Below are 24,618 nucleotides of genomic sequence, written 5' to 3' on the forward strand. Positions count from 1 at the left end.
CACCTGCATGCGCAGGTGAGTGAACAAATACCATTCCCTTTTTAATAACAGGAGTTTCATACCACTTTAAACATTGAATTTACCTCTTGGTCTATTTGTTGGACTATTTTAAAGTTGGACTATTTTAGAAGTTTACAGGTGATCTCTTAGAACAGAGTGTAGATATAAATATAGTCTGAGCAATTTTTGAATAAAATGTGCATTGTTTTTCCAGTGTGCACAACATCTGAGCTGTATGTTTACTCCACTCACTTCCTTACAGATGTTCTTGCTGCGTGGGTTTTTATAAGTAGTTCTTACACACAAATTACTTTTATGTACCAGTAAATGTCAGAGACCAAGAGAGGGACCAAGGAATAGTTTGGGGTTTTAACTAAAACACCTGGTCATCCAAAAATTGTAACTTGGTTGAAGAAATCTTTCATTCTCCAAAGCTGCTCTGTGTTAGCCTAGCCAGTGGATATAAGTCCTATGCCATTAGAGAGAGAGTTTGTAATATTTTGTGCCCCAGTGGTGGGACTTTACTTTCTGTATGATGCTTTGCAGTTATTTCCTGCCTCAAGCAGTTAGACATAGCTCTCTGGATGGCTGAGGTAGACCTGTCTCTGTAGTTGGATAGGAAATTTTAACCCTTGTCTTTTTTTGCCCATGAATGGAGTGCTTTGCAGTCAATTCTGTCCCTCTTTTATGCTCTCCAGAGCCCTACAGGAAGAGGCCAACCTTTGCCTAAAATGTATTGCTGATTCCGTGAGCAAGAACTGCCCCGCAGGAAGGCACTTAGAATACAGTGATGATGGGCCAGCTGATGAAGACCCAGATAGATAGAAAATAGTGTTCTATTTCTAGTGTGTCCCTCTTTCTCTCAGTGGCTTGGAAGGTAGAGGTTTGGTTTGTGATCAGAAACCTCCTGAATTTGGAAGTCAGACTCAGTCCGTGCAATTCCTTGATTTCACTACTTGTGCATTTCTCCCATTCCCACAAGGAGGAGTGCCTTCTTGGGGACAGTTTTATTTACGTCGTGATATCCGTTAAGGAGAAAGCTAATGTAACGCTCCCAGAAAATAAAAATCCTTTTCAGGGTCAGCCCTTTTGATTTTGAGTCTCCCAAGCCCTGTAGACTAGGGAAAATACAGTTCCTTTTCTTTTCTGTGTTATAGGTTGCTTGATCCATCTTTCTTCAGGGCGAGAGTGACTAGTCTAGCCCTGGCAGCTCCTGCATGCAAATGGACTTAGGTCCACAGCAGCCAGCCTCTTAGGAGGCTCTAGTGATTTGCCTTCATGTGAACTGACTGCTAGTCACTGTGCCTCATGGCTTCTTACTTGAGTTTGTCTCTATGCCTGGTGAGGTAGCTTTCTTCCTCATCTTCATATAAAAAGGAATGCAATTCAGGAAATTGAGTCATCTGGTAAAGATTCAAGCTCTAGTACAAAACAGATTCAGAACATACTCTTTGGTATGTCGAGGCATTTCGATTCTGACCTGTTCTGTATTGAACTTGAAGTCAGTAAAACATCCCTTCTCCACTTGCTGCCCTGCTGAATGAAGACTCGAGCTCCATGACTCAGCCAGGCAGTCCAGGTAGTTTGCTTTGTACTGGCCACCTACAAACTACTTGCCTGTACAAGAATCCATCTTGCTGAAATCCCTCTTTTCTTCATTGTGGGTCAGTATTGATCGTTCGGGGCCTTTGGCTTTCAGTTCATCACAATGGCTCGTATGCTTATGACTTGTCTGCGCATAAACTAGCACTTAAATAACTACATCGGTTGTAATTCATGCCTGTTATGACATCAGTGCAGAAATGTTAAGTTTTTTTTAAACTTATTTTATAACACTGTTAGTGCTCAGGAGGTCTCTTAGTTGCACAGTGTTAGCCAGGCATCTTCATCATATAGATGAGTAACACGACAGAGCTATGCTTCTGTCTCCATCTGATGGTTGAAGGACTTACACCTACTTTTGTGGAATGGAATAGAGGGAATTTGGAATAGAGGGAATTTGAAGTAATCAGAATAGAGGGGGGAAAATTACCACTAGTAGCATTAAAATTGTACTTAATCCTTCAGATGGTCACACTTGCAACTTTCCCTGTTGAAAGGATCCTGAAGACCTTCTTGTTTCCCAGAATTCGATACTTACCTTATTTGTATTGTGTGAGACACCCAGAATGCTTCAGCATGTGCCAGGCCCCATATAAATAAAATGCTGTCTAGCTAAGGCTGAGAGAGCATCCCAACCTGGGCAGACAAATTTCCACTAGCAGGGCTTGAGCTAGTGCACTAAAAATAGCAGTGTGGATGTTGTACCAGCAGAGGCTTGGGCTTGCCACCCAAGCTCAGATCACTATCCTCCCTGACCTTTTGAGTCCAAGCTTGGGTGGCTAGCTTGAGCTTCCACCAGTGCAGCAAGATCCACACTGCTGCTGCTATGAGTCTGTGTACCCGAGCAGAGAGGCTGCTGCCAGAGAGCAACATGGTATGTTCTGCCATACGAACAAGGTGCATTCTGACATTCTACTCCCTGGAGAACATGGGCAATTTCAAAAGGATCCTTTTATTAAATTTTGTGTCACACATCACCACTACTCCCATCCTACAGTAGATTCCTTGTGATGGTCTTTAAGGCTCGGTCTTCCATGAAGCAAGGAGGCAAAGAGCTGTCAGTCATAGCCAGTATAAAGGAGCCAACCCATAAACATTCTCCTCAGTTCTTTGTCTCCTTGTCCTAGAACTCCATACCTCATGACTCCGCTTTAATTTTTTTCTCTAAGACTCTCTCGTTCCATAGGGAAGGCAAGAATGAGAAAAATGTGGCTGTTTGGGAGAAAAAGGGAGGGGGAGGGTTGGACAGCAAGCAAATAGCCTTTCCTACAGATTCCACAGCTGGATCACAGCTAAAAGTATCTTTGGTCAAATGGGGGAGAATCTTCTTAGGATCTAGCAGGAAAACTGTCCCTTCCGCCTAACCTTCTCATGACCAAAGGGGAATTTAGGGTCAGCCCGCCTCCTTTGGCAAACATGAGCTGTTCCTACAGATCATCTGGCTCCTTCAACATGGCATGACTTTTTTCTGCTTGTTTAGGCAGCCAGCCTCCAAACTCCTCCTTGAGCTGACACCTCTCTGCAGTCTTTGTTTGAATGACAGATTACTAGCCACCACAGCAGCTGGCAAGGTAAACCCAAATGTAATGAACCTTTTCTGTTTTCAAGGGCTCTGTATGTCTGATTTTGGACCTTCATTCACAATGAATGCAATCACTGCCCCTTTTCGGCCAGTTCAGATTAATCTTCACTATCATTGGGAAAACTTACAGTGATGTCCCTTGCACAGCTGAGTATAGCCTGCAACATCTCAAGTTATTTTCAGGCAGTCCATTCTTGTCTGCTTCTGCTTTGAGGTATGTGTGGCATATCTTCCTTCAAGCAAAGACTATTAATGAGACTCCACTTCAGGGTAACTTCTGTATAATTCTGAGTACATCTGGAGGATCTTTTGCCACACTGCATTCTCAGGCCTATCTTTCAACATGATCTCTTGCATTCTGACTCGGAAGCAGCAACTTGTCTGCTGGCTAGCCAAGAGTCTTGTGCTTTGGGGGTCCTATGTCAGTTAGTGCAGGAATTCAATGGACTGAGTTGCATTCCAGCTGGCTAGAAATTTCCATCTCTGATAAGAGATGGATAATAAGATCTACTGCTTCATAATATGCATCCAAAAGACTTACCTTCCTTTTATGAAGTCTTGGAGTAAAGGAGAAGTGATCTGTTCCAGAATCAGGCACTTACTTTGTGGAGACAGTCAGTCAGTTTTTTGTTTGTCTCATTGTCTAGAATTAGATCACATGGCAGGTCCCCACTCCAGGGACTGTTCCTTCATTAGTCTGTCTGATGTCCAGTTCGTCTTTCTGTCGGCATAGCATAGCTGCTGGTGGCTAATTTACTTGATCATCAATATATATTAATTTCTCCTCTGTATGCTGTAACTGCTTCAATAATTTTAAATTCAGTGAGGAATTCTGTATGACTTTTTATGCAACATGCTGGGCAGCAGATACCTTCAGCTGTGCAGTTTGGAAACTCCAGATGGGTGATGCATTGGATCTCAGTAATTGGTCGGCTTGCTATCCTGGCTGCTTTAGAACAAATGCTTCCCCTCAGTTGTGTAATGTCAGCTGTTAAGGAGTTTTTCTTGGGCATTTGGGAAACCTTGAAAGGATATCCCCTGAGTGCTACAGTCATGGCTGAGTCTATTTTCTTAATAGAGCTTTGCTCTGCTGAGTTCTCCAGACAATGTGTCAAGTAAAATGTAATGATGTTAACCCAGCCCTCTTGACAATTTATCTTTTAAGACTAAATTTCTTTTAGCGCATGTGGGATGATATTCCTTGGGTCCAGTTAAATGACAGAGATTTGATTGCCTCTTGTAATATGTCTACACTATGATGATAAACCTACGACACTAAGTCTCAGAGCCCAGGTCAGCAGGGTTGGGTTACGTGGCTATAAAATTGCAGTGTAGACAGTGAAAGACACTCAGAGCATCCGTTGCCTCGGGGAATCTCATGTTTCCTAAAGTGCAGCTTCTGTGTGGAATTAAAATCTAGAGCCAGAAAAAATAGGGAGATCAAACTTCAACTACATATGATGGGGAGTATGCCGTGCCCAGCCTCTGATCCATGCAAGCGGGACTCATCCTTCCAGTATGTCAGTCTCAGAATAAGTCGGCTGCCTCTGAGCCTCAGTCCCTGAGGCCAACTAAGAGGATGAACCAAGATTCTTCTCCTGAGTTATTTGAAGACCATGCATCGAGTTCTCCAGGTAGGGAATCTGCCTCAGAGAAGTCACAGTTGCTGATGACTCCAGCCACTTTGGCACTTGTCAGTCTCCTACCCAATACCTATGAGGTTGCTTGTTCTGCAGGTTCCAGGGCACTGTTAGTTTTAAGTCTTTAAGCTTATCAGGCTCCAATAAGCCATCAGGTGTCTCTGCTCACTCGATACTGAAGATGTTCACTCAGGCCCCATCTGGACTCCCCTTGGAGTATTTGAGACTCAGTACTGTCAAATCCCTCAGCCACTATCAATTTGACTCAAGCTTTGAACACTGTATCTACGACACTCTGTGTCACAGGAGTTTAGTTTTCCCTAAGACCTTGCTGTGTCTGAGACACCTGGCTCGCCATTGCTCAGCTATGATCTGGTCTCGGTACCAAAGACCTCTGATCCCCACACACTTGTCCAGTACAGACAGTTTTATCTCATGTTTCTTCCAGTGCTCCACAATGATTTGGAAGAGGAAGATTTTGATGAAGACCATACCTTGGTTTCTCAAATACTGTACAAGGCTCTCTTCTCCATCCCCAGAGAGGCTTTTTTTCAGAGTCTCTGAGGAAATGGATCTCGCTTGTGAGAAATGTCCACAACCACCATCTTGTTGGTATGAGCACTCATACCAATGGATGCCTCCACCCATGCTACATGCGTCACCCCCTTGGCCATACTGAGGCCACCGGGGGTCCCAGTATTGCCAGCAATTCTTTAGCACCTTGAACACCACCTGATGGAGAGAGACATCATCACCCTTCCTCTCTAGGAGACCAGAACCTCAGGAAGAAACCACTGAGGAACAGGAAGCTATGGCTGATAAAGAGGTCTCTCTGTCAGCCAACAACTCCTCTTCTTCATCCTTGGATGAAGCGGTTATGCAGCCTCTACCATCTCTGGCTGCTGATTTTGAGCAGTTTCAAGACCTTTATCAAGAGAGTTGTGGATTCTTGATATACAGAGCCCTCTTGAGGATGTTAAAGAATCACATCATAAGCTGCTTGACATCTTTCATACAGCTTCATCTGCCTGAGTTACCCTGCCTGTTAACCTTTGCAGGGTTCAGGAGGGCTCCATTATCTGACACCCGAGCCACAATTCTGCCCATATGCAAAAGAGCAGATAAGAAATATTATGTTCATTCTAAGGACTCAGAATTATTATTTTCTCATACCTTATCTAACTCCTTGGTGGTCGAGGCAGTTAATAAACATGGAAAGCAGCACCACACTAAATCTGTGCCCTATATAAAGATCATAAGCACCTTGACCTGTTTGATAGACAGTCATACTCATCAGCTGCTCTACAATTCAGAATCACCAACTTCTAGGCATTGATGGCAAAGTACAACCATACAAATCATACCAAGCTGAACTCCTTTATTGAGCATCTACGAGCAGAACATAGAGAGCAATTGTAGAATGCTAACTGCTCACCAGACCATCTCTGCAGGTCTCTCTTGATGCTGCTGATACTGCCACTCTGATTTCTGTGGTAGTAGTTATGAGGAGGGCCTCCTTGCTTCAGCTCCCGGGATTTCCAGAGGAGGTCCAGAATATGGTCAAAGACCTTTCTTTTGGTGGCACTTAACTGTTTGTTGATAGCACAGACGAATCTTTGTGCACATTAAAGGACTCCAGGGACCACTTTGTATTCTCTGGGGATTTATAACCTGCCTGCTGGAGAAAGTCTAAGTCTCGGGCAGGGCAGAATTTGCTCAAGCCATGCTCTTTACTGGCTTCTCTCTGCCCCCAACATATGCCTTACTCTAGGGGATGTGATGTGAGGAGACAGGGTCCAGCTGTGGGAATTCCCAGCTGTTTGTTTCCAGAATATAACTGAGGGACTGCATCTCAGCTCATGATCTGTCCCAAAATATTTAGAGAAGCAGTTTTTACAAAGTAAGTAATTTTTTCCCTTACTAGTAATTCTTTGAAGTTTTCCCTCTCTTCCACCTTTTCTTGGGAATTGCGTCTAAGGTATTGAATCTTTGTCATTATTCTGCTACCTGTTTATTTCTGCATTGGAAGTTTCTTGACTGAGATGGAAGTGGGCAGGCTTGTACATTTATAATGGCCTTTGTTAAGGATTCTTTGTCGTCTTGCTTCCTGGAAATTGGAGCCATAACACTTTTTAGTATAAAGAATTTGTGGTTGGGGAAAGAGGAGAATTGGGGCAAGCAGCATTACTGGTAAGTAACTTTTTCCCGTGTGGGTTCACCCCAAGTAAGCAAGTCTTATGATTATTGTACTAGTGTAGTCTTGTAATATACTTCATGTACAGCATAGTTCAGGAGAAGCACAGCTTGAGCTGAGATGGGTTAATACATTTATTTAAAGATCAAATGTACATTAATATGAACAAAACTAAACATTATTAATATTTTGTAGATTTCTTTGTTCATTGTTTTGCATGGTACTTTCAAAACCATAATTTTGGACCTGAATGCCAATTTCCTGTGTGTTTAACAAGCTTGCTATGTCATAAAGCTTTTAATCTATTTTTAAAAAAAGCTGAAAGCTTCTTAACTTATTACAATTTCACCATCTTAAAGTATTTTATAACTACTGCTGTCCTTTGATTTGTTTCCATTTTATTTCTATTATCTTGCAGCATCTTTTATCCAAATTCTTCTTTCTTATAAATCTTGTAAGTAGGAACCAGTAGCTTTTCCTTAATTGCAGTCATGTTTTTTTCTTTTTTCATAATCTCATATTTTTATTTGTAATGTCATTGTCATTGTCTCTTGTAGCTTTTGCACTTTTACTTGGGAAAGACAAGTAATTTTTTGTGTGTGTGTTTTTTGAATGGGGAAGATTGTTGGCAAAAGCAAATTAATCTGCCTGAATCAGTCCCATCATTTTATGTACTATAGTCTGTGATCATGTCATGAATTTCAGGACTTTGCACTAACCATGTTTTGTTTTGTTTTTTAACTTAAAGCTTATTTTTATACAGACCTAATGTTTGATTTGTATGCATTGTGCATGTAGTGTGTTTCGTTTTTTTTCCAACTATACTATATTGTTGGATAGCTTATTTAGGACACAAATGGCTCATGGGAAGATGCATAAAGATTTTGTGCTTATTTGTCACTGATGCCAGAAAAATCTGTAAGGTAACAAACATCAACTAGTTTACAACCAAGAATTTTAAAAAGAAAAACTGAGAAAAGACTTTTGTTAGGAACTTTCTAAAAATTAACCCTCCATATAATTTGTACATATTGTATCTGGCAAAGCGTAATCAGGACTTCTGTTAGTACAACTTCAAACTCCTCACCCTTTGCAAATCTGATTTTTTTTTTTTCCCCCCCTGCAGTGTCCCAGGCCCTAAATTGTGTGTGTTACTAGTGGAATTCTGATGTGCTCCTTCACAGAACCAAACTAGCCACTATGTTTTTTTAAGTAATACTGGCACATGATTGCCTTTCCTGAAAATCACAAGCAATGTGCTGTTCCAGTCTTTGGGGATCCCCCAGGGAAGTGGCTCTTCTGTTGCCCAGGGAATGCACAGTACATCCTTCTTCGCCAGAAGAAATAATGGGGCAAGCAAAGTGGCTAGCTTTCTCCATGTTGTGCACATGGCACTGACGAAGGGGCTAGGGACATCTCTAAGAGGAATTCATAAACTACATTTGTTATATCACTCTCAGATATATTCTGCAGGAAAAGAAAACAGTGCTAAAGAATGACCAACCCCAGTTAGGTCCATGGGGCCACCCAAAGCCATTTTGGTATTTTAGAAATGTTTGCAGATTATGTTGAAGAGTGTATTTAAAAACTTTCATTAATACTGTGAAGTAGCCATTAGACAACTTTCCAGTTTCCTGGTAGCTGACACCCAGTACTGGCTAACTTCAAAGATTCCCATGGCAATTATGGGCACTGTGTGATGGAGGGACCAGTTTATAACAGCAACTTTCAACACATTCAGACATGTCCCACCTCTCTCACAGCCATGCCTTTCACTCTGACGTGGGTCCTGTCCTCTCTCCTGACTTCTGGAAATAGGCAGGGGACTTACTTCAACAGTAGAGGCCAGAGGGATAAGCTGGGCCAGAGTAGCTGTGTGCTCAAGAGTCAGCCAAAAAAATCTGAGTCAGGAAGCATAAAAGTAGTCATCTGCTTTTTTGGGGGGTGGAAGGGGAATGGAATAACTTCAGATAGTGGCAAGATAGCTTAGGAGATGGAAAGGGAAATTAGAATGTCTACTTTTCTAAAGGGGAAGAGGAGGCAGGAAGTGAGATGAGGGGTATGGTGGATCTTTTTGTTTGCGCACAACTCAGGGAATTGGACCGATGCGCACATACTCAGCATACGTGTACTCTTCTTCAGTACACAATGCTGAGAGTGAATATACTTATACATAGAGTCTGAAGAATTAATCACTCCTGTGTTAGGGAAGAAATCAAATACCCTGAAATAGCTTTTTAAACAGAGGCAGTGATTCAAATACAGTGAACTAGCAGCTTCATCATAATCCCTAAATTTGACGTGATCTTTGTGTCCTGGATCCCATGAGCCTGTCTTGTGTTTGTCAACATACAATGAAAACTCTTACTTTTTCTCTTTCCAGCTATAGCAACCCAAGCTAGCATGGAGTTTCGTCGGAAAGGATCTCAAATGTCCACAGACACCATGACTTCCAATTCCACATTTGATTCAAGTGACTTTCCTGATAACTATGAAGCAGGAAGAGCAGAGGCATGTGGAACGCTATGTAGGATATTTTGTAGCAAGAAGACTGGGGAGGATATACTGCCAGCTTACTTATCCCGGTACTAAAGCATCTTCCAGTTGCTTTCTTGCTGTAATTTTGTGGTGAAAATCTAACTTATTTTGAGTAAACAGCATCCAGTTTGCTCCTGAATCTTGTAATGCCAATCAGTAGATAATTGTTCAGGTCTTTAAAGATGCTGCATCTAGGAACCTCTGTTTAATCAAGGGGAGATTTCTTGCCCCCTCTCATGACCTCAGTTATATCAGGGTTTTCTTGAGGATGCAGAATATGTCCCTTCCGTTTGATGGTCTTCTTTGGCTCTTCCGTGATGGTCTTTTCTCTTCTCTTATCCACTGTAAGACTGAATTTTTTTTTTTTACTACACAGACACAAGGCATGTTTGTGTATTAGACATTGAAAGATGTTCCTATATGGTCTCCAGTTTTACAAAAATGAAGCCACGTAGGCTTAAATTTGAATATGGAAATATCATGAGATGTTCTCTTCCAGAACCATTATGATTAGGGCTGTCAAGCAATTAATGATGCAATTAATTGCATTGTTAAACAATAATAGAATTCCATTTATTTAAATATTTTAGGATGTTTTCTACATTTTTCAAATATATTTCAATTACAACACAGAATGCCAAGTGTACAATGCTCACTTTATATTTAGTTTTGATTACAAATATTTGCGCTGTAAAAAACAGAAGAAATATTTTTCAGTTCACCTAATACAAGTATTGTAGTACAATCTCTTTATCATGAAAGTTGAACTTACAAATGTAGAATTATGTGTTTAAAAACAAAAAGCAAAAAAAAAACCCGCATTCAAAAATAAACCAATGTAAAACTTTAGAGCCTACAAATCCACTTAGTCCTACTTCCTGTTCGGCCAATCGCTCAAACAAACCAATTTGTTTACATTTGCAGGAGATAATGCTGCCTGCTTCTTGTTTACAGTGTCACCTGAAACTGAGAACAGGCATTCACATGACACTGTTGTAGCCTGTGTCACAAACTATTTACATGCCAGATGCTCTAAAGATTAATATATTCTTTTATGCATCAGTCACCATTCCAGAGGACATGCATCCATGCTGATGACTGCTTCTGCTCACTAACAATCCAAAGCAGTGTGGACCAACACATACTCATTTTTGGCATCTAACTCAGATAATGAAAAAAGCAGAAAGTTGATTTTGGTTTGGTTCGGGTTCTTAGTTTCTGCATCAGAGTGTTACTGTTTTAAGACTCCTGAAAGTATGCTCCACACCTTGTCCCTCTCAGATTGTGGAACGCGCTTCAGAGTCTTTAAACCTTGGGTGGAGTGCTGTAGCTATCTATAGAAATTTCACACTGGTAACTTCTTTGCGTTTTTGTCAAATCTAGAGTGAAAGTGTTCTGAAATCAAACGTGCTGGGTCATTATCTGAGACTGCCATAACACGTAATATATGGCAGGATGCGGGTAAAACTGAGCAGGAGACATACTATTCTCCCACAAGGAGTTCGGTCACAAATGTAATTATTATTTTTTTTAATAAGCATCGGCATGGAAGCATGTCCTCTGGAATGGTGCCCAAAGCATGAAGGGACATACAAACGTTTAGCTTATCTAGCACATAAATATCTTGCTATGCCTGTTCTCACTTTCAAGTGACATTGTAAATAAGAAGCGGGCGACACTATCTCCCGTAAATGTAAATAAACTTGTTTGTCTTAGCAAAGAAGTGGGACTGAGTGGACTTGTAGGCTTTCAAGTTTTACTTTTTTTGTTTTTGAGTGCAGTTATGTACCAAAAAAAAATCTACGTTTGTAAGTTGCACTTTCATGATAAAAAGATAGCGCTACGGTACTTATGTGAAGTGAATTGAAAAATACTATTTCTTTTATCATTTTTATAGTGCAAATATTTGTAATCAAAAACAGTATAAAGTGAGCATTGTACATTTTGTATTCTGTGGAAGATTCACGCAACCAACAGGTGGGAGGGAAATATTTTTTTAAAGCAGGAATGGCAAAACCCCAAAACCTATGCATGAGGACTCAGTAGAAAGTATGGCAGGCTGGATAAAAGTAGTCATTTAAACCAAATTAGATTTTTTTTTATACTTAGAGTTTTATTTGCATGTTACTTGTTCTTTACTTTTCACTTTATATTGCTAAATTGAATGCTTTATACTTTTTTCTTTAGTTTCCTAAACGTTAGTAGAAACAAATATGTAAAAATCTGAAATTCTACTAAAAAATTTCACACTTACAATATTTACCTGTGCTGAAAAAGACTAGACCTGGTTCTTGTTAGCATCCTTACTGTGTGAACAACACAAATTCAAACAAAATTGGTAAGACTCTAATCTGTGCTATATTTGTGACCAACATCACCTTCCAGGTATGAACTTCCCACAGATCAAAGCTGCAACACTTCGATCTGGCTATCTTACTCCATCAGGGTTTGCAATCTGAAGTCAATGGAATATGTGCTCCGAAGTCATTTAGGAGCATTTAAAAATGCCACCCTTAGGTGCATATGGATTCAGGAGCATAACTGTAGGCTCCTGGTTAATGAAACATTTTGGTCTGTATTTTAATTTAAAAGGTTAAAAATAGTTATTGACTAATGACCAGTCTAGCTGCTAATGCAAAGGCTCTTTTTGTATAAACCATTTAATCCTGACTCTCTCTCTCTTTTTCTTTCTTTCTTTCTCTTTCAGATTTTACATGCTTTTAATTCAGGGTTTGCAGATAGCAGATTTCATTTGCCACCCAGTGCTGGCCAGCATTATTCTAAACTCTCCTCCGTTGTTCTGCTGCGACCTGAAAGGGATTGATGTTGTGGTTCCTTACTTCATTTCTGCCCTTGAAACGATTTTACCTGACAGGTAAAATACTCTTTTTCATGTAGATGTTAAAAGAAAAATTGTGACATGTTACTTGTGAATAGTTTTCATTAGTGCATTCTAAACTGTACCCTGAGGGTCAGTGACCCAGTAAATATATGTTAAACAGCAACATTAGTGCTTGGTAATAACTCTGGCTTTATAATGATAATCATAGTGCATACAGGCTCTTGCATTTCCTTACCTTTAACAAGGCTTGGTGGATTTGATTTTTTTTTTTATGTATATAATTTTAATGGATAGTATCGATATTTATTTTAAAGCATTTTTTATTTTTAATTATTTAAGTTTTCGCATTTCTGGGAAATTACGGGCAGCTCAGCCAGTAAGGGAGTCAGGCAATAATTATTTAATTCTATATGTTGAGATTCAAATGTTCAAGCTTTATAAAAGTTAAAACCCAAATTGCCAACGTCACATGTCAAAATATACAAAGTAAATATCCTTAAATCAACTTTAATAAGTTCCCAAATAGTATTTTTCTTTCTTTTCCTAGCTGAACATTTTGATTAATATTGCTGGAAATATTTATTAGCTGTGTGTGTGTGCACAGTGAAATCGACACTTACCAATTAAAAATCAAATCCCTCCCAGCCTAGCTTTAACTAATTGTTATTGGGGTTTTGACCCAATAATAGCATGTTGCCTTTCCAAAGAATATAATGTTCTTGTCTCTGGGGTGCCCATGAGAATCCAGCAGACCTCTGCTTGGGAGCGTGTTTAATTCTGTGGGCAAGTTTAATGATAGAAAAGTAAGGGAGTTGTCATTTTGATTGATAAAAATCTACTGAATCATAATTTCGATCAGAGTCATAATATCTTCGTGGGGGGAAGAAGCTGCTCCTCCCCCCAGCTCCAGGTGCTATGATTGGTTGACATTTTGCTAATTCAGTGTTGTTGGAAATAGGTCGAGTTGGGTATCATTCGAAAGCCCTTTCTCCTACTAACACAATGCTACTGAACGTGACAAACCTAGAACAATTATGTAGATATGTGTTCAAGAACATGTTTAAAAATCAACTTTTAAAAATTATTCTTTAACACAGACATGTCAGACATGCACTCTTCACAATGTTAAATTGTGGCCATCAATTAACAAGGCATTGTTATCAGGCAATGCTCAGAACATGATCCCTGATTAATTTTTTGAATGTTACAGATGACTATAATAAATGGAAGGAGCACTTCACGCTGATTTGCCATCATAGGCCAAAAAAGTGATTTGATCGTATTGATTATCAGCTTGCTTTATTATACCAAAAGAGTTGTAATGAGACTCTGGTTAAGATGTCTGCATCCAGCCAGAAATTACTTGAATCCATCTATAATTGGTATGCACATAGTTATGCAACATACATTACATAACACAATGAATTATAATCAAAAGAACTTATTACAAAATCCTTGTTTTTTACTTTTAGTCTTGATAATTTTCAGGCATCAATGGGGATACAGAGTACTGACTAGTAGCTAAATCTTTGGAAAATACCACAGTAGGGCAGTTGGTTAAGCTCAGTGGGCACCTCACTATAAGAAGTGCACTCATAAACTGAATTTGGTAAGGTTGGAGAGAGAGTACATCAAGAAAAAGTTGAAGATGCTGGGACAACTGCCAGCTGTTGGCAAGTCTCACCTTATATTAGGTCCCAGGGCATGCATTGCAAAAAGAACACCTGCTTCTTTTGTTGTATAGAAGCACACACCTGAAAACTTGTTGCCCTTTAAAAGTGATACCTAGATGTCATCTTTGAAAAACAGATGAATGTGTTTGAAGCCCTTTTCAAGGGGCACAGGACTTGCAAGGCGGGTTCCACACATCCAGTGTACATTCTGCTCTTAATGACCTATTGCCACATGATGGGGAGCTGCAATACTGCAGAATGGATCAAGCAATTCAGTGAGGTTGAATCGGCAAATCAGCCAACTTTTGAGATAGTGTAGCAATATATGAACATGATTGAGTCTTTGCTACCCTTTATTTGATCTGTCAGGACTACTAATTGGAATTTGCACCTTGCAGCACTGGAAGACTGAAATTTTTTTTTTGTCAGCTATTCTGCAATGGTTGCCTGGGGCTTCGCTGAAATAAGAGGTGTAGAAAATTCTGACCCTGACAATGGGGAGGAATTTTGAAAAGGAAATTGGGTTGTTAAAAGATCACTAGCTCCCTTCTGTGTGCTTGGTTCTGGCAAAGCCATAAAATGTGGAAATGTGGAAAACAGAGCATTAAAAGTTTTTTGGGAGGAAAGGGGAGTTGTGGGCATAACACAGTTTCCAAATGCCCTTTCCCAGTTTTTCCTGGCAACCTCAGAACTACATCACTTACTGTTTCATTCCAAAATCTGGGGTTGGGGTGCCTTCCCCGAAAATAACCATGCACCAGTTAGACTCGTAAGATGCTGTCAATTGCCAGAAAGGGGCAATTTTAAAGCTACAGTTGAGCTTGCTCGGACTGGCAACCCATTCACATATGACAGACAGGAGCTCATTAATATTTTGATGAGAGCAGTCTTCACTGATGAGACAGCTAAAGATGTCAGTTGAATAGATACTTTGGGTCATGACTTGTATGAAGCCTTCAAAACCCAAAGAATTATCGTGGGCTACAATCAAGAAAAACAGACTAAAGTTGTGTTTGAATGCGAAGAAGAAAATCAGAGTGAAGGTGGCAGGGACTATTTCAGAGCTAACCACAGACAGGTCATTATTTTGCCAGTCTCCTGGTTGTGTCTAGATCTGTGTGATGTTGATATGTGTGAGACTTTGGGAAAGTGTAAGTTCTCTGTGGTACCACAATTAGTGTTAGAATCTGATGGAACGCAATATATGTGCCAGGTGAAAAGCAAAATAATGCACATCTTGCATAGTCTTCCTAAGCTAACAACTACTGGTAATGTGACCAGTACCTTATGCTAGCAGAGGCCTTTCAGTGTAGCAGTCATACATGGTATGGCTGAGATACAAGCTCTTGACAAAGCAGAAACTCTTAACACCTGCCACGGTTTGGCTGAACACTTCATTATGAAGCTAGAGAGAAAATACTGGACCTATGACAAAGTCCACCTCATGTTTTGACATGTATGCAGAGGAATCAATTAAAAATATTACCAGAAAGAAGAGACTTCATGGCATTGCACCTGTCCAGTACAAAGTCATTGACTCCACAAACATGTCCAGTGTGACAGCAAAGAAGCTACTGCCTCATACTACATGAAGGACAAGTTAATCTCATACCTTGCAGGAAAAGCACTCCTGCATACCAAGAAATGCTTGAAGAATTTTGTCATCACATGTCATCATAAAGCTGCTGCCTCACACTGTTCAGTTGAGTTTCTTCATAGTTCCTGTAGGAGAGTGTAATGGTCCCTCACTCTCCTGCTTGGAGGGAGGCCACTCAGGCTGGTCATGTGTGGCCAGGACCAGAGTCTGTGAGCTGGGCCGGCCTTAGGATTTATGGTGCCCTAGGCGAGATTATTAAAGTGGTGCCCCTGTGCCTGATCTGCGCTTAGCAACACAAACATAAGCTTACAGTATTGGAAAACTTGCCACATTCACGTTATTAAAACCAGTTTAACTTAATTAAGCACACTGTAATGCTGATGGACTAGCACTATAGAAAAAATTCTGATGACAGAATGATGCAAATTTTTTTTAATTTATCAAAATTTTATTGGAAATTTATATGAAGAGATATTGAAACAAAGATTTGTTTTTAATTAAAAAGCAATCTTTCTGGCTTTTTTGGCTGCAAAATCAGTAATAATGTCATCGTATGACAAAGACAAAGTCCGTGTCTTGTTCGATTGCAAGAATAGCAAGACCAGTTAAGCGTTCCTGACTCATTGTAGAGCGGAGATAGTTTTTAATGAGCTTTAGTTTTGAGAAACTCCATTCTCCTGACGCTACTGTTAAAGGAATTGTCAGTAGAATACGAGTGGCAATGTACACATTAGGATATATGTCAACAAGTTTGCGGGTATGAATAAACTGTACAATGTCCATCACCGATTTTGCATGTGGCAACATTCATGACAGTGTACTCAATTCTTCATACAGTTCAAGTCCATTTAAATCAAAACTATCACCGTGCTTCAGGAGGCTCTCTAGGTTCTTGCACTTTGTCATTAGTTGCTCTTGTTTTCCTATTTCGTTGAATTTAGTTATGTCATACAAAAATGCAAACTGTTCATGGTGTACTTGCAAGGTATTAAACCTTTCATCAACAGCAGATACTGCTTTATCCATCACAACATTAAAAAATTCAACCTCAAATTTCTTTTCTGGATCGTCTATGGGCATGATCTGTTGTACAGATTCTTCACAAACAAGTGTCCCTGGCCTTTTTAACTCATATTAACTATGTATTTACATTATGAAAGTTGGAGAAAACATTGTGAAAATGTAAAACATTGGCTGCCCAACTTCTGGGCTGGCAAAAGTTATACTGACTCACAGGGAAAAAAAAAAGCAGGAGAATCTTAGTACAACATATGGTCACTCTATACCAGGGGTCGGGTCGGCAACCTTTCAGAAGTGGTGTGCCAAGTTCACTGTAATTTAAGGTTTCTCCTGCCAGTAATACATTTTAATGTTTGTAGAAGGTTTCTCTCTATGTCTATATTATATAAATAAACTATTGTTATTATCTGAGTTCTTGGCCACCGGTCCTGCTCAGGCCACTGCCAGCTGAGTAAATGAAACCCCAAACCGGCAGCGGGCTGGTGGCTGGAATCCTAGACAAGGATCCCAGGCCCTGCTCAGCCCGCTGCTGGTCTGGGGTTCTGACCACCAACTCCTGCCAGCCAGGATCCCGGCCGCCAATCCCCCCTCAGCCCGCTACTAGCCTGGGATTCTGCTCACCCAGGCTGGCAGGAGGCAGAGTGGGGCGGGCGGCTGAGCTCCTGACTGGCAAGGGGCCGGCAGCCGGAACCCTGGAGTAGCAGTAGGCTGAGTGCTGCTGGCACCCCAGACTGGCAGCAGACTGAGCCACTCAACCCCCCATCGGCCCTGCTCAGCCCGCCACCAGCCCACTCAGCCCGCTGCCGGCTGAGTGAATGGAATCCCAGGCTCACAGCAGGCTGAGTGGTTCAGCTGGCCTGCTCAGCCCACTGCCAGCCTGGGGTTCCTTGGAGGTCCCCAGGCCAGCAGCAGGTGCTGAGTGGGGCCGATGGCTGGTATCCCAGCTGGCAATAGGGCAGCAGCCGGAACCCCAGAGCAGTGACGGGCTGAGCCGCTCAGCCTGCTGCTGCATACCATCAAAAATCAGCTCACCTGCCACCTTTGACACGTGTGCCGTAGGTTGCCGACCCCTGCTTTATACACTAGTAAGGAGATGAGCATATTACAGTTGTTGGAGGGCTCTTATCAGGAGTAACAGGCTATAGGAAAGTCAGTCAACATTTTTTGTTTCTCTGATGAAAACTGGCCCACTCCCTGCCTCAAACCAAACCTGTCACTAATAATTGTCAACAACTTAATTTTCTGTTTTTGGCTAAGATAATGATTTTTTTTTTAAAATAATATTGAAATTGGATTCAGGATTGTTAGCAAGAATTTTTGGCAAACAAAGTTGTTAAATGACAATCTAAATGGCAACACAGTACTGCTTTCATGCTTGGCTCACCCCCCAGCCCGCTGGTCCAACAGCTGCAGTAGAGGAGGAGATAGGTGGAAAACTGCAGGACCCCAAAATCCACCTCTTGGGGTGCAGAGTGGCAACAGCAGCAGCAAACCCTCAGGTCCAATCACACACCAATGGGCACCACCACCAGCCTTATGGACCATGGTGAAGTTAGCACAGCATCTGATCTCAGGGACAGGGCACCCATGGAGCCACAGCAGCTCATCCTGCCTTATGCAGCTCCCCCCGGATGAGATGGATAGCTGGCAGCTTCCAGCCCGGGGGAGAGGCGCTCCCCAGCTAGGGGGGCCAGATCCAGATGTCCTGATTTTATAGGGCCAGTCCTGATATTTGGGGCTTTGTCTTATATAAGCACCAATTACCCCCACCTAGAGTGACCAGACAGTGTGTAAAATCAGGACAGGAATGGGGGGGGGGAGTGGGGGGGTAAAAGGAGCCTATATAAGAAAAAGACCCCAAAATTGGGACTGTTCCTATAAAATAGGGATATCTGCTCACCCTACCCCAATCCCGATTTGTCACACATCTGGCTAACCCCATCCAAACCCTGTGTGACATTCCAATCCTGGCTGCCTGCCCAGGAAGTGAGTTACTTTCACTTTCATTCCTCAGCAGGCAGCCAGCCAGCCTCGCCTCCCCCCCAGCACTTCACCCAACCTAGCCCTGACGGAGGAGAGAGAGGAGAGAGAGAGGGGTGCTCCTGGGGAGAAAGGAGGGGGTGCTCCGTGGGGGAGAAGAATGGATGTTATGGGAGACAACAGAGGATACTGGTTCCAGAGCCACAGAGCCTGCCTCATCTGACCTCAGCCGGGGGGAAAGAGTCACACTCACAGGTGAGCTCCTTTCCGAACCCCCACCCCCGCCCCTTCCCAGAGACCCCAGCAGCCAATCCCATCCCTCAGACTGTGCTGCATTCGGCTCTCTCTAGGACCCAGCAGCCCTGCTTCTACACTGTCTGGGCTGCCTGCAGAGCGGTGCCCCCAGGCAGTGTGAGGCCCTACGCGGCTGCCTATTCTGCCTATGCCTAAGGACGGCCCTGTCTGTGAGACTGCCAAGAGCCCACAATAGGGCTGGGCAATGAATAGTCCCCGTCAGGCTTTAGTCTGGCTTTGGGTAGCTCAAAAACCCTTTAAAAAGAGCCTATCCGGGCTGGCTTTAGCCTGGGTAGAGCTTAGGCAGCCAGCAAACAAACAGTCTACAGGTGAGCTGGGCCTGGGCTTGAGTAGGCTCGGGGGGCCAGCAAGCACACCAGTCTTTCGGGACTACTGGTAAGGGAAGCTCCTCTTCAGAGCTAGAACCTCCTGGCACAGTGGAGGGAGGAATTAGCCATCCCGGGGTGAGTTGGCAGGGGGACGCAGGCCCACCCTACTCCACTGCGTCCCAGTCCAGGGCTCTGGCAGGGGCAGGACTGGCTGCATCTGCGTTGGCGGGAATCCAGCTGCAACATGCTGACTGAGCTACACTGGGCTCTGCAGTCGGGCTGCTCCCTGGGCTACTTCCTGCCTCTCTGAGGTTTGGTACCTGGCCTCTTCTGGTTTCTTGGGGTACATGGCGGTAGGCATTCTGGGCCAGTGCTTGTCGGCATCTGGGGATTGGCAACAGCCAGGCATAGATTCCTCCCGGGGACACGGCAGAACCAGCAGAGTGTCCTTCTCCTGCACAGGCTCCCCTCCAGCTGAGCCTCAGGGCTGGCCTTTTATACTTCCAGCCACACCCTGGTACTTCCAGCGAGGGGGGTGGGGTGATCTAGGCTCCGCCCTCCAAGGGGAGTGTAATGGTCCCTCACTCTCCTGCTCGGAGGGAGGCCACTCAGCCTCACTGCAGAGGGTGACACTAAATTATCTTGTGTGCCATCAATGTCACAGAGAGGTGCTACTAAACTCTGGATTTTTGCAGTGGACACAAGTGTTCTAGTGCTTCCTATGAGACGTTTGCCAAGCCTTCCTCAACATTGTTTTAAGCCCGCTGCTGGGGAACAGATCACTGTATATCCATCAGAGAGAGACTCCTATTGGTCAGACCATTAAAAGCTGCCACACTGCTGAGTTACTGCGCCCTTTCAGGATGTGACACTACTGAAAGATTGACTGGAAAAATCAAAATATCGTACTGGAAGGCATTTGATACAGCCTCCAAAAACACACACTCACTCTGAAGGTGCATAGGATGGCTGAGACTTTCCCACTTAGAACACAAGAATGGCCCTACTAGGACAGACCAATGATCCATCTAGCCTGGTATCCTGTCTTCTGACATTGGCCAATGCCAGGTGCTCCAGAAGGAATGAACAGAAAAGGAAATCGAGTGATCCATTCCCTGTTCTCCACTTCCAACTTCAGGCAGTCAGAGGCTAGGGACACCCAGAGCATGGAGTTGCATTCCTGACCACCTTGGTTAATAGCTAGGTTCCTACCAAATTCACTATCCATTTTGGTCAATTTCACAGTCATAGGATTTTAGAAATTGTACATGTCATGATTTCAGCTATTAAAATCTGAAATTTCACATTGTTGTAATTGTAGAGATCCTGACCCAAAAAGGAATTTATTGGGGGTTTGCAAGGTTATTGTAGGGGACATTGTGGTACTGTTACCCTTACTTCTGTGCTGCTGCTGGCAGTGGTGCTGCCTTCAGAGCTGGGCAGCTGGAGAGTGGTGGCAGCTGTCTGGGAGCCCAGCTCTGAAGGCAGAGCTGCTGCCAGCAGCAGCACAGAAGTAAAGATGGCCTGGTGTGATACTTCCATCCTTACTTCTGTGCTGGTGCCTGCAGAGCTGGGTCCTTAGTCAGCAGTCACCACTCTCTGGCCGCCCAGCTCTGAAGGCGGCAGCGCAGAAGTAAGGGTGACATGGTATGGTATTGCCACCCTTATTTCTGCACTGGTGCTGGTGGGTTGCTGCCTTCAGAGCTGGATGCCCGGCCAACAGTTGTCACTCTCCAGCCACCCAGCTCTGAAGACAGCGCAGAAGTAAGGGTGGCAATGCCCTATCTCCCCCCCACGCAAAATAACTTTGTGACCTCTCTGCAACTCCCTATGGGTCAGGACCCCCAATTTGAGAAACGCTGGTCTGGATTGTGAAATCTGTATAGTATAGTGTAAAAGCACACAAAAGACCAGATTTCATGGGGGGGAGATAAGATTTCATGGTCTGTGATGTGTTTTTCATAGGCGTGAATTTTGGTAGGGCACTATTAATAGCCATTGATGGATCTATCCTCTGTGAACATATCTAGTTCTTTTTTGAACCCCATGATTGTTTTGGCCTTCACAATATCCTCTGGCAAAGAGTTCCACAGGTTTACTGTGTGTTATGTGAAGAAGTACTTCCTTTTGTTACTTTTAAACCTGCTGCCTATTAATTTCATTGAGTGACCCCTGGTTCTTTTGTTATGTGAAGGAGTAAATAATGTATCCTTATTCACACACTCTACCCCAATCACAATTTTATAGACCTCTATCATATCTCCCCTTAGTTGTCTCTTTTCCAAGCTGAACAGTCAGTTCTAATCTCTCCTCATACAAAAGCTGCTCCATACCCTTAATCATTGTTGTCCTTCTCTGTACATTTTCCAGTTCTAATATATCTTTTGTGAGATGGGATGACCAGAATTGCATGAAGTATTCAGATGTGGGCATACCATGGATTTATATAGTGGCATTATGATATTTTCTGTCTTATTGTCTGTCTATTTTGTAATGGTTCCTGACTTTCTGTTTTGCTTTTTTGACTGCCACTGCAGAGTGAGTGGATGTTTTCAGAGAACTATCCACAATGACTCTCTTTTTCTTGATTGGTAAAAGCTAAGATAGACCCCATCATTTTATATGTAGAGTTGGGATTGTTTTCCAATATGCGTTACTTTGCCTTTATTAATACTGCATTTCATCTACCATTTTGTTCTCCAGTCACTCAGTTTTGTGAGATCCCTTTGTAACTCTTCGCAATCTGTTTTGGACATAACTAATAAAACTAGTGAGGTAACAAATGCACTAGAGGTGTTCATATGCCGAGTTTACCATTTGAAGACCAGCATTACAGCATTTGCAGAGCTACATTGGTGGATAGTTTTCCAAGAACCAGACAAACAGAGAAAAATTGCCACCAACAAAGAGTGCATGTATATCTGCCATGAAGAGGTCAAATTATCAAGCAACGGAATGTCTCTGGGATGATTGAGTGCATCCAAATCTACCCGTCGCTGTCAGGCATGGATGGGTCTTGGTGGATGGATTGATCACACCAGTAACATGTGAAATGCTATATGCTCCTGTACCGATCCTTTAGCTAATGAAATGCTTGTGTGCAAAGATGAGGTGCGCACCACCCTACAAATGTTTGACCAGCAGTTTGCTTTGTATGGAGCTGTGCACATGTGGCACGGATGAGGATTAGTGTGATAACATGTCCATCAGTGGTGCCCTGGATAGAGACAATACTGACTATGAGCTTGATGAATAAATGTTTTCAGTCCTACATGTCAAGGATAACTTCTCTGAGATGACTGACAATCAATGCCTTTTTTATGTAAGCAATGCATCTCTCTGTTAAAGTATTATTTAAAAATCATTGATTTTTTTTAAGATTCTCAAATATATATCTACATAATTGTTACTGTTAACAATTAAAATTACATTTTAAGAGGCAATGTGCATAAACTGCGTTGATTATTTACTTGTCTCTTTAAAAACAAAACATGCAGCAATAAGGAGAGATGAAGAAATGGAAAAACCCAACTTAGCTCCAAATGCGCTTATAGCCTATTTATTCTTAAAGATTTGCTGCACAATGGAATTTTTCTTCTATTTTACATTTGTATTATTCCTGTGAATTAATTTATTAATTTTGAGAATGATGCTGCCACTTAGGGTTTTTTGTTTTGGTATATAAAAAATTAACTTGATTTGAATATGGTAAAGAACAGAGTACAGCTCCTTACATCATAAAACTTTACTTGAGTCTTATGTCCAGGAGGTTGTACGTCTATGACGTGTTGACAAATAGTTAATCATCTTTCATTTTATTCAGTGCAGGCTTTCTACACTATATTTCTTAGATATTAATTAATATCGCTGTTATCCTGAAGTCCATGTAAAATAACTATTATGTAAATCTGTCCCTTGTGAAATTTTGAGCTGTTGTTCCTTTTCGCCTGGAAAAGGTCTTAACTCTGAGCAAGAGAATTTACCTGGTATTCACTACTGAAAAAAAGTTAAGCTAAAGATATTTTCCTAGGCAGTTTCTATCTGGTGCAGTGTGCATGCAAAGAGCTACCTTAACATCATTGATGGTACTGTTGGTTTCACAAGTAATAAATGTAGTTTGTGACAGTGCCGTTCCTGTTTTCAGGGTGCTCTGTCTCTGAATGATACCTGATACATCAGTTCATTTGCCAAATACCGATGGTGTAATTCTGGCCTTGTTGAAGTCAATGGTAAAACTTCCATTGACTTCAATGGAGCCAAGATTTCAACCCATGTGTGCGAACTGAACCATGACAAGGATAGGGGCAAGTCATACATGTTTAGACCTATTGTGCAGCAGAGCTCATAGTGGAGCTCAGAGCAATCCTACTGCTCTGTATGTAAGAGAGCAGTAGGATTGCTCAGAGAGCTCCAGTATGATACTGGAGAAAAGCCTGTTAAGCGTCTTTGGGTTAAGTTTAGAGGCAAGAGCAACAAAGGTGATGTTGTGGTGGGCATCTGCTGTAGACTTCCAGACCAGGAGGATGAGGTAGATGAGGCTTTCTTCGGACAACTAACAGAAGTTTCCAGATCACAGGCCTTGGTTTTTTATGGGGACTTCAATCACTCTGACAGCTGCTGGGAGAGTAATACAACAGTGCATGGACAATCCAGGAAGTTTTTGGAGAGTGTTGGGGACAACTTCCTGGTGCAATTGCTGGAGTAACCAGCTAGGGTCCGTGGTCCTCTTGACCTGCTGCTCACAAATGGGGAAGAATTGGTAGGGGAAGTAGAAGTGGGTGACAACCTGGGCAGCAGTGATCATGAGATGGTCGAGTTCAGGATCCTGACAAAAGGAAGAAAGGAGAGCAGCAGAATACAGACCCTGGACTTCAGAAAAGCAGACTTTGACTCTCTCAGGGAACTGATGGGCAGGATCCCCTAGGAGGCTAATATGAGGGGGAAGGGAATCCAGGAGAGCTGGCTGTATTTTAAAGAAGCCTTATTGAGGGCACAGACAGAATCCATCCTGATGTGCAAAAAGAATAGCAAATATGGTAGACAGCCATCTTGGCTTAACAAATCTTCGGTGAGATTAAACACAAAAAGGAAGCTTACAAGAAGTGGAAACTTGGACAGATGACTAGGGAGGAGTATAAAAATATTGCTGGAATATGCAGGGATGTAATCAGGAAGGCCAAGGCACAATTGGAGTTGCAGCTAGCAAGGGATGCGAAGAGTAACGAGAGGTTTCTGCGGGTATGCTAGCAACAAGAAGGTGGTCAGGGAAAGTGTGGGACCCTTACTGAACGGGCGGGAGAGGGGCAACCTAGTGACAGATGATCTGG

The 24,618-nt window shown here is 42.4% G+C and overlaps 1 protein-coding gene across 4 annotated transcripts in view; it reads left to right on the forward strand.

Moving 5' to 3' along the window:
• Window positions 1-24,618, forward strand: part of RALGAPB (Ral GTPase activating protein non-catalytic subunit beta) — a 123,422-nt gene that overhangs the window by 39,829 nt on the left and 58,975 nt on the right. For 2 of the 4 annotated variants that reach the window (XM_050918582.1, XM_050918583.1), the window contains exons 10-12: window positions 7,437-7,472; window positions 9,402-9,603; window positions 12,264-12,431. In XM_050918582.1, coding sequence (XP_050774539.1) covers window positions 7,437-7,472; window positions 9,402-9,603; window positions 12,264-12,431 — 406 coding nt within the window. The remainder of the gene's footprint in view (window positions 1-7,436; window positions 7,473-9,401; window positions 9,604-12,263; window positions 12,432-24,618) is intronic. The other 2 variants (XM_050918584.1, XM_050918585.1) reach the window with 1 other exon arrangement.

The sequence above is a fragment of the Gopherus flavomarginatus genome, chromosome 11 (genome assembly GCF_025201925.1).
Source record: "Gopherus flavomarginatus isolate rGopFla2 chromosome 11, rGopFla2.mat.asm, whole genome shotgun sequence".
Taxonomy (NCBI): Eukaryota; Metazoa; Chordata; order Testudines; family Testudinidae; genus Gopherus; species Gopherus flavomarginatus.